The sequence below is a fragment of the Symphodus melops genome, assembly GCF_947650265.1.
Source record: "Symphodus melops genome assembly, chromosome: 1".
Taxonomy (NCBI): domain Eukaryota; kingdom Metazoa; phylum Chordata; class Actinopteri; order Labriformes; family Labridae; genus Symphodus; species Symphodus melops.
In genome coordinates this window covers 14,728,352-14,738,755 of record NC_136691.1, presented here as the reverse complement: position 1 = coordinate 14,738,755, position 10,404 = coordinate 14,728,352, and the positions used below count along the sequence as shown (strand labels likewise).

General features: G+C 38.9%; 1 protein-coding gene across 4 annotated transcripts; it reads right to left on the bottom strand.

The window, feature by feature from the left end:
- Positions 1–1,413: 1,413 nt before the first annotated feature.
- pgfa (placental growth factor a) lies at positions 1,414–7,315 on the bottom strand. Of its 4 annotated transcripts, none has more exons than XM_079350658.1 (8): positions 7,148–7,315; positions 4,860–4,893; positions 4,571–4,767; positions 4,372–4,448; positions 4,257–4,286; positions 4,110–4,175; positions 3,778–3,996; positions 1,414–2,005 (listed from the first exon to the last, which is right to left on the bottom strand). In XM_079350658.1, exons 1-8 carry the CDS (start codon positions 7,211–7,213, stop codon positions 1,969–1,971), a joined length of 726 nt encoding a protein of 241 aa, XP_079206784.1. In that variant the 5' UTR covers positions 7,214–7,315; the 3' UTR covers positions 1,414–1,968. The 4 variants fall into 4 exon arrangements, with proteins under 4 accessions (XP_079206784.1, XP_079206783.1, XP_079206785.1 ...); XM_079350657.1 differs by having other exon boundaries at positions 1,415–2,005; positions 4,110–4,178; XM_079350659.1 differs by lacking the exon at positions 3,778–3,996 and having other exon boundaries at positions 1,416–2,005; positions 4,110–4,178.
- Positions 7,316–10,404: the final 3,089 nt, after the last annotated feature.

The window sequence follows — 10,404 nt, the reverse complement described above, 5'->3', positions numbered from 1 at the left end:
GTAACCATAAAGACATTTCTTAGTCCGACCTGCAAGCCAGAAGAAACTTCAACAATAAACAGCTGGTTACACTTAGCACTATGCTTAGCTTAGCTTCGGGCTGACTAACTAACGAAGTTAATTTGAAGGTAAGTTACACGATTCACGACAAACCATTTTAAACACAGATGAAACATGTTTATACCTCGTTCTTTGGGGCTCTTTCAACGACGCAGTCTTCAAAGATGCGGGATCAGTATCCGGTTTGCTGGCGGGTCGTGTTGTCTAGAACTCAGTGTTCCACGGTACAATACACGAGACACGTCGCTCCGCCCCTGGACACTCGGTCACGTGTCCAGCACGATGGCAACACAGCCCTTAACAACAGCATTTAAAGTGTCCTACTCGGTCGTCAAAATACAAAATACAAAACAGACTATCGACGACCTACGGATTTACGCTCGTTTGTCAACTATCGCTCGCGGACGATGAACAATGCAAAGAGAGACATGATAGTCGGCAGTTAGGGGCGTGGCCATGTCTGGAGTACCAGACACGTCACATTCCGCACGTAGGCTACGAGTTGTCACCTGGTATATTTCTGAGGTTCTGATTGGTCGTCGAAGCCAGCAGCTGAAAACGTGACACCAGCCAATGTGTGGCAAGTTGAGGACATTGTGTTCATCATGCAGTTTAGAGAGAGGGTGTACAAGTACAGTGCAGGCATCTCAATGTACCGACGGCGAGAGCCTATGACGGGAAGCTTCGTAGTGTGTTACATAACAGCCTGGCTGGCCCACAGCTAACCTAGGCAGGGCAAGTTTTATACTGCAACACGTTTAAATAAGTAGCCTAAACAAACCACATGCTATGAGAACAAAACGTCCTCACGTGTGGGCATGTTATCTTCCCTGCATCTTACACTATTACTCCCACCAATGCAATTTATTTACACAACACACGAATAGGATTAAGGATTACACTCAGGAAAAAAGATAACACATGAACAGCTTATAATAATAGCTGTGTATTACGATAGATAGATAGATACTTTATCGATCCCGAGGGAAATTCAAGTTTGTTTTTTTTAGATAAAAAAAAAACTGCCCATTACCCGTTTACATACAGTTTAGTAATGATTTCCCCAAGTTACACTTACAGGTTCTGATGGTATTTATTCAGAGCCTCTAAATATGGCTCTTATAGGCAACTTTATAATGGGGGCTTCTCTTCAAAAAACTATCCAAGACTATACCTTTTTTGTGAAATCCCAAGGGTATTGGCTGTCAAATCAAGACACCATCATCTCACATGTCTATGGAGGGTTGTGAATGTAATACAAATAAGGTGATAACAATGAGCTCTGTACAGAGCCTGGCCACATGTTGGTGTCCTTGCATGATTCTAATTTAAATATACCACAAATGCAAATAACAGAGGGTCTTTTTTTTAATTTTTTAGATAATTTTATTTCACAAACGTATTTAAGGCAGAGATAAAGCATTTCAGACTTAAAGTTGAAAAAGATGTTTTTTGAAGTTCCTGTAGTTGTGCAAAACATTAATGCAAGGAGTCCTTTGTTGTTGTCACACTGAATATGAACAGATGTAGACGTCCTTGGCCTCTCTGTGAGTGTTTTCAGTGAATGATGAGACAGTTAATCTGCGAACACCTCAGGTTGGATGAATGACTAAATCCTTTCCTCCGGTAGCAAGCAGACTGAATTACACCTATTATCTCTATACATGTTTTAAATCTGTCTGTGTTTAAAACCTCATACAAAAGCAACCTGAATCATTTCAAATATAAACTGACATTGACTTTGCTTCGTTAGCAAGTCTTGGTTGTCTGCTTTGGTTTTTTCAATCAGAAAACACACAGATGTCACAGACAAGATGGAAGGAAAACAAATAAAAGAAGAAACTGATAAGATCAATCCACAAATTTGATGTCAACTTCTCCGAATTAAACGTAGGACTTAAATGTTGATCAATGAAGATTGATCTTGTTTTGCGGGAACTGGCACCTGAAAATTCCAAAACAAAAAAAGAAATCATAATTGGTAAAGTGGTTTCTTGATGAAGTACACTTTAACAAGCACTGTTCGATTTTCCCAAATCTTTTAGAATTTGAAATGTTGTGACCCAACTCCATGGCAGAAAAGCATTAGGTGTTAATAAGCAAATAATTCATGATGCATTTTACTGGTCTTATTGATAGAGTTTTTCTTCCATCATTAGTATTTAAATGTGTTTAACTGCATCATTCATCATTGTTTTCCACAGTTCATGAACACTCACAAACTGCGGCCTTTCATGATGTTTCCCTCTTTCAAAGACATTTACTGACTTGATACTGTCATCCTTACACACCGATTGTAAAGTCATGCTGTTGACTTTCTTTTATTCATTATGCAAATGTTTTTTGAGAATGAATATTATTTACTAAGTCATGTGACTCGCAAACAAGTTTCCTAATTATCAAGTTTGTAGCTTCATGTATTCAAATAAATTCTCAGTGCTACCAATCACCACCTACATGACATTATTTTTAATGTTAGAGATTGTTAGCTGAATCCACCTTGAAACAATCAAAATAATGTTTATTTATGCAGGTTTTGTGGGGGAAGTTTCAGTCAAGCTTAGTTTATGTTCAGTACTGGCATCATGCAATTTAATCCCTCTGAATCTCCATAAATAAATTAAGAACTCTGAAACTGTGTGGTCCTCTGACCACAGAGGACAGAGTTGAGGGCCACTGAACCCAAGTAATGGTTTGGAAATAATAAAAGGCCAAGGCAAATCACGGTTCAGCATTAACATTGCTCTTGATCAGAATCCAGTAAAAACAACAAGACCACCCGGGTTATAAAGATGATCGAGTTGTTAAAGTGGGAGAAACCCACATAGGCCACCACCAAACACAGCCTCCCACAGTGACCCCCAGTCCAATGTAAGGCTTCAATTTGGCTTCTGAGGCTGCTGGAGAGTACGTCTCCTCACAAGGCCTCTTATCAGGGGAGAGGCTGGAACCTTAAAACTCGGCTTCAAACAGCAGACCTTGCTTCATCTTTATGTTCTGTTTCCAAAGAGTGAAACATTTCTGTTCTGCAATCTATCATTAATAAACAGAGACTTAATTATGAGGTATGTTCTCAAAGAAAACTCACATCCATAAAATGTGTTCAATTGTTACATTGTGTGTAAGCTCCCACACTAATGCTGCAACATAAGATGTAATGGAGAACAGCTACCATAGTCCTAATCCTACACAAACATACAATCTCAAATCCAGTTTTCCCAGAGAACTTTGAGGACCCAAGAGCTATACATATATCCCACAGGTTCTCTATTCTGTCATTCAAGTTATATGACTTTGTGTTTAATGTCGTGTTTACTGTCTGTTTTTATGATTACTCAATAAAACCTTTGTATGTGAATTCCAAAGACCATCATAAAACCAAAACTCTGCACATAAAACCTTTGGATATGACTGTTAAATGATAAATTGGGATTGCTCTGGCCAACTTGTTCTTACTGTTTTGGTTTATTCTCAAGGTTTACTTGTCTGTGTTTTGAAATTTAATCACTTATCATTTCTGCGCCGAAGTTGAGCTCTGCTCTTGTTTAACTTACTCTCCAGTTATCACCAGTACTGAGTCAGATGTATACCGCTTAGCTTTAATATTAAAATATGTATACAGTGTTTGACGTGACCGTACATGAATGAGCTGCCTGCTGCAAATAAGAATGTGACTTCGAAAACCCATGAAAGAATTAGACTTGTAAAGAAGTTTACCGCTCTATGTATGAATTCTGGTATAACCGTTCTTTTCCCCCTTCATGTGTTACTCTCACACACTGGCAGTCTTTGGTGGCTCGAGCCGTAACCTTGGATGATTGTGCTAAAAATTCTCTCTGTGGCCTTAAACTGAAACACAAGTTCATGTGCTTCTTGAAAAGCAACACAGCTGAGGATATACAGTGATATGGTTTAATCTCATCTGTCCTTGGATGTCTGACAGAGTGGGGGAAACAGAGATAAATGTTGCAGTAGATGTCCCAACATTATGAATTAATGCGTGTGTGTTTATGTTTTTGTGTGCCGCAGGGGGGCAATCCATCTCTTACTTGTCACAGCCGTTTGCTGTCTTCTTGTGTTTCCTCCTCCGGGGTCTGTTCTTTATAGACTCACTGCTGCTGTGGAGGTTGAGCATAGGGCAATGAATACTATTGATGTTTTCATGTCTAATATAGATATAAAGTTCATCCACTGACCTTTTATCATTTTGAAGTTTCTGACGGGCTCTAGAAACCGGAGAAACACAAACAACCAGCAATTAGCAACATTAAGATGTTAAAAAAGAAGAAGCTTTTTTTAGTGGAACATTACCTGCATACGCATGTCTGATGCTCCACAAATGTGAGCTCTACATGGTGCATAGAGATCATGGGATGGAGTCTCATTACCTGAGCAACCCAAACAAAAGACAACTGAAATCAAGTATGAAGAGAGTAAACAGGAGATGCATTTAAACAACTCCCTTTAGGCTTTGCTGAGTAATCCTTCCTGATAGGACATCCTGACGCACCTGCAGTGTGATGTTGCGTTCAAGTGAAGCCAGGCACTCCAGGTTTTCATCCCCACAGCAGCCAGCGCATCGCTTAAGTGGGACACAAGCAGGCATGTAGATGTACTCCAACTCTCTAGGGTATTCCTGCTCCACATCCACTAACTGCTCCATGGGCTGACACAAGCTCCTCGCCCACACCTCCTGGAACCCCATCGCTGCAAAAAAAAAAAAAAGTTTAATTATTAGTCTTTCATAATTTGTGATGGAAATACAAATTCAGTGTATTATGATTGAGAAAATGTCTTACATTTCAAGTGGCTTTCTTCTGGAGGTTGTGAAACCTGCATAATATATAGAAAACAAATAACTGAAGAAAGATCCCTAAAATGTTGTTTTATAAAATAAAGGTTTAAACAAAGCTGTAGTGATAAAGCGCCTGCAGTCAATGAGAAATCTGATACAGGTGAGAAATGAGTAGAAGCGACTTTGCTCTCGGTATGAGCAGGTTCCTTGAACAACTACAGTGCGCCCTCTAGTGGCACAGAGAAACCAGTGCACACATATTGTTCCAGTAAAAACAATGATGCAGGATGATGTACCACTGTGTCGCTGTTTGCAAATCAGCAAAAAGGAGTAAAATGAGACAGCCACTAAAATAAAACCCACTTTATTTCTCAATTTGTTGTAATACTAGAAGGCCTATTAAAATAATAGAAAACTCAAAGTATGCAAAGAATAACAACAAAGAATAGCTGCTCTTGTCTCATGGGAGGTTTCCGCACAACAAACAGTGAAAACAAAGGAGGAACTGGAAAGTGTCATGGCACACATATTGATTTTTTTGTTCTCACAGCCCAGCATCCACATTTTTCTGATATCTGAAAGCCAAACCGAGCAGAGAGACCAAGTGCAAAGTTGATTTTGGCTCCTCGCTCTGGGAACACTTAATGTCAAACACAGGGGATGATTTTATGGGAAAAAAAGCAGGTTTAATTGTGAGCTTTTGAATGAGCTGGGTATTGAGAAAGTCTGTACTGCTCTGTGGCTTGCCGATGAACCCCATCTTCATTAAAAAGAACAACCGTGTCTGTGTTTAACCAAATAAGACTTCATCGGCCTAACCCAGCATTGATTGAGAGATATTGTGGAAGCTGCACAATATCTCATTAGCAAAATAGATTTCTTTTATCCTCTGATTGATGTCAAAGACATTTGGGTTTTAAAAATGCCAGAATAAAATGGGACTTTCTCAAATCTGTATTTGTCCTGATGCTGGAGGCTAAATTCACAATTTCCTCTTATGATTTGTGTTTCTCCTCAGTTCGAATGAAAGCCGACAAGTCTGATGTGTAAAATCTAAATACGGTTAATTTTTTTCCTGTTTTTTTATTGCATTAAATGGTGATAGTGTAACCAAACAAAAAGTAACAAAAAGAAGAAGCAAAGTATTGTAACGGTAATATATACCATCAAAGGAACAAGACCAAGAGTCATCAACTGTTGTTTGATGGTAAAAAAAAAAACTTTCATACAATAACTCTGAACCATACTGGTATAGTCAATGTATGGTTAGTATTTTGTTTTTCATCCTCCATTGTCTGAGCACCCCTGAAGGCAGCATCACTGTGCATGCCCTGATTAACAGTGAGAAACATGCCCAGACACGTTTGGAGTCGATTGAAAGGACGAGTATTTTCTAACGGTCCTGTAATGATTGTGTGCGTCCCTGAGACAAGTGAGTAGATTACTGCAGGAAAGTTGTCTTTGTATTAATGGAAACCTTGATTGTTCAATGTCGAAGTGCTTAAGGTTGTTAATTCATTCTAAATACATGATTGCTCATCAGTAACAGCATGTGCAGCATAGCCCGTTTTATGGTAAAACACTGTATTGATTGTCAAGTGCTTCTTTTCAACAGCCTTAATTTAAAAGTAGCCTAACATTACTAATTGTCTTTTCTTTCTTTTATTGTATAACCGCACACACACATACACGTTCAACAGACCAATGAAGGGCTTCATCCTCGTGCATCATTGTAATGTTCACATGAACTTTATATACAACAACATTGAACGTACTGGATTCTCCATCTTTCTTTCTCACTCTCACCTGTCCTGACCCGACACCCTGAGGTGATTGTTGCCACCCTTTATTGGATTCTTAATACCTCTCATACAACACGCATAACGGTTCTCAAAACCCCTAAGTGCAGATAATATCTTCAAGGTCATGCACAGCTCATCAAAACAGAGCTAGTGTGGGAAAAGGTCTAAGCAGAGGAGCAGACGCGTCGTCTCACAGTAACAGATGTGACTCCTGTTGGCTTCACGTGAAGTTACAGTAACAGTGTGTCGTGTGTGGCGGGGAATCAAAGGCAGCATTCAGGCGACATACTGTTAAAAATATCACATATAGAAATTCACTGTGGGCTTTTTGTGTTTAATATAGCTTTAATGAAATATAACTGTTAACATTGTCCTAACTAATGATGACGAAACAGACCCAAGAACAGCTACAGCGTTAACTTTAGACAGTTCAAAAAAAGTATAGCTTGCAATATTACGAAAGAGGTGTGTTTTGAATATTAAAAGTTACCTGTGCAGGTATCCCATGCAGCACTACAACCATTAGGAGATGTGGGACTCCGATGAAAGTTTGCATGATAGTGTAAAACAGAGGTTACCTCCCCTCGCCACCAGTCCTTCAGAATAAACTGGAACCAGGCGTCGTGAAGGGGCTCATTCGGTTCGATTGGCGCGCCTTCTGATGTGCGCGGGCTGGGATGCAGAGCGCGCGCGCGCGCATCAGTCCCTCCATAAAAAATGGACATTCAATATGGACATTTTTATCACATACAGCAACATCAAAGATTAAACTTTCCTCTCCGTTCTATCTCTCTCAGCCACACATAAACACGATGGGCTGAAAATAATTATAAATTAATTAAGGTATTTCAACAGCAAAAGTGATATATCTAACAATAATTCTTTATAGAAGAAATTAGTCGTAACACAAACAAACACTATACAGGCTTAATGAGGGGCCCTTCCTTTAAAGGGGACTTTTCTCTACACTACAATACCCATTTTTGTTCATAGTAGCTCATGTTAAAGCATCACACTTAATTTTGTGTTGTAGTCCAGTTCCTACATCTAATACTTTGCAGGATGTGTTTTGGGAATTTCACCAATGTTTCTTGGCAGGAACACTTTTGTGTTTATTTGTTAAAAATAATCTGTTGAAAAACTCTTCATATACTTTCTTGAGATTTGAAATTAGTTCAAAGGTTTCATAACTTTTTTTTCCAAGTTTTATTGCACCAAATCTGCACTTAATCCTACTCACCAAAGAAGAATAATACATGACAATAAAACACTTTTGACATATTTAATATTCACTGTGTTGAGAATGCAGAGTCAGTGTCTATCCTGTAGGCTACTAATAATTATAATGGGATCAGTGAAAGCCTCATGTCTCCAAGTGTTATCTTTAAATCAGATAAAATGAAGAATAATGTGTTGCTTTATGTGCTGAGAAAACTGTTGACTGAAGCCACAGTCACAAAGCTGAAAGTGTGGCTCTATTTCATGACTCATGAAAGATGACATTTTGGAGATGCTTGTTTTTTTTTTTATAGGGCTGTTACTTGCTCTAAAAGAAATTAAAACGGACAGCTGCCTGTAGCACACATTTATAAAATGAAATATACAATGTTTTGTCATTGGGAAGCTGTTTCAGAACACAGTGGTTTACTTTCAAGATACTTTACGGTAATACCATATTGTCTGACCAACAGTCCTAGTACTCCATGCATCTCTGTTCTACTAACACAGACACATACTTTGGTCCATCTCTGGATCTAGTTCCTTGTTTAAACTAATTGTCTCTTCTTTAATGGTTATGCCCTCAGAGTATTGCCTGTTTAGTCTTTGCACAAACCCAGCAGAGTTGAGAGGAAGAGAAGAGGCGCCAATGATGAGAATGTCTCAGAGGTTAACTTCATTCATGATTTTGGCTCGTTACAGCAAAATCACTTGTTCACTATTGATTAAGTATTTTATCATTGATCATTATGTTTGATGAAAGGGTTGAAAAATGGCTGTGTACATTTTGTTTCCCTCTTACACAATATACTGTATGCATTACTGTTGATTGTAGATCTAATTTATTTAATTCTGATCCTGGTTGTTTCCAAAAATGACTAACAGTTGCAGCGAAAGCACTTATGTTAAGATTCATGTTTTCCCGGTCAGCAGGGCGTGACAGACATGCACTGCAGAGCACCTACATTTATTAGGAGGGCTCAGATGGGTTTTCACATTCAGTGTGATTTATGGGGTAATTGGTCTGGTGTCTTTTGAAAAACAGCCTCAGTGGAGGAGATAACATAGATGGATGACACTGCTTAATCCATGCAAGTTTACGTACGTGGTTTGATATGTTTTTTGAAATTGATACCTATTTTAGGGGGGACATAAACATGTAGAAAGGTTGCCATACCAGTATTTATAATGGACAATAACATTAACATTTAAACTGGAATCTATTTCAATATTCTTCTGTCAATTCTTAAAAAAAGGGATTGAAAAAGAAAATTATCATTACAAATTGTTAGCCAGGTTTAGCTTGGTCCATTGTCTGCAGTTTTAATGCGTGGTTACATGTGCTTCAAATAGTGTTGAAAGTATTGTGAAATGTGTCAGAGGGGGCCTGAATGGACAAAGTACACAATAAAATCATTTCTACATCACACATTACATTTTTGCTGTGTAATATGTTCTATAAGAACTTTAATTTTTACTGCTCAAATCCAAAATCATAAATGCTGATATTGGATGTATTGGATTGTCAGTAATATCTGAACTCAATATTCTGCACTGTAACACATGCAAAACCATTGTTCTCAGCAAGCCCTTCAAGTTGAAGAAGAGTATACACACCCAACTCTATCTGAAATATCTCTTAATCTAGTGCACAAAAGACATAGTACATAATAATCCCTTAAAGTCCAGATTTTATCAGTTAAATCCACCATGAGCACCCAGTCAACAACCAGACAGATTTCATAATATGAACTGTTATTAAACTCAGCGGTCTTCAAGTGAACCCCTCCCCAGCACTCCCTAGAAGCAGATTTCACCCACTTTTAGGGGCTTTCCCTGTTTTCCCTCAGAGTCCTAGTCAGATCAGCAGAGGTCAGACGGACAGCTGCTGCTTCCTGTCTCTGGGAACCACACTGATGCTCCAGTCCCAGTCCCTATTGAGGTGAAATGGGTTTCCTGCAGCTGGAGCAGGTGCGGCTGTATATCCTGGGCTGAGGGATTCTAAGATCTTATTTTCTGCTCTTGAGCTAAAAGACGATCAGCAGATGCACCTTTCTCTACATCACATGGAATCATAAGAGACTGAGCTGGAGCTTAAAACTGAGCCTTAAAACTTGAGCCTTAAACCCACCATTAATCACCTACAAAAAACATGGATGTTTCCAACAACACTATCAATGTTTTTTCCTTCATAAATGGAGACATGGGGGGCAAACAGATCCACATATATCCAAACCTTCATTGGCAGCTTCTTTGGTTCGCCAGGCTCAGTGTTTCTCAATATTTGTTAAGCTTTTGATCAGAGTCCAAACTCCATTTGCTTCCCACACTTTTTGCCAGACTGCAGGTGGTTGTGGGTGCATTGTGGGTAATATGCTACTGGTTTCCCAAGCCCCACAGTAGCCTGACAGACAAACTCTTGAGTGTCGAATGTGACCCTAAATGTCAAACAGATGCAACTCCAGTCTGGGATGAATACACATACACAGTGTGTGGTTTGTGTCGCTAAATAAGGAGATCATATTTTAC

What these genes read in the sequence shown, in the direction of transcription:
- pgfa (XM_079350657.1), bottom strand. Translation starts at nt 7,213, where the DNA reads ATGCAAACTTTCATCGGAGTCCCACATCTCCTAATGGTTGTAGTGCTG. An exon ending in AGAAGAAAGCCACTTGAAAT is followed by an intron (nt 4,768 to 4,859) that starts GTAAGACATTTT and finishes TTTTTTTTGCAG; the next exon opens with CGATGGGGTTCCAGGAGGTG. An exon ending in ACAGCAAACGGCTGTGACAA is followed by an intron (nt 3,997 to 4,109) that starts GTAAGAGATGGA and finishes CCACTCTGTCAG; the next exon opens with ACATCCAAGGACAGATGAGA.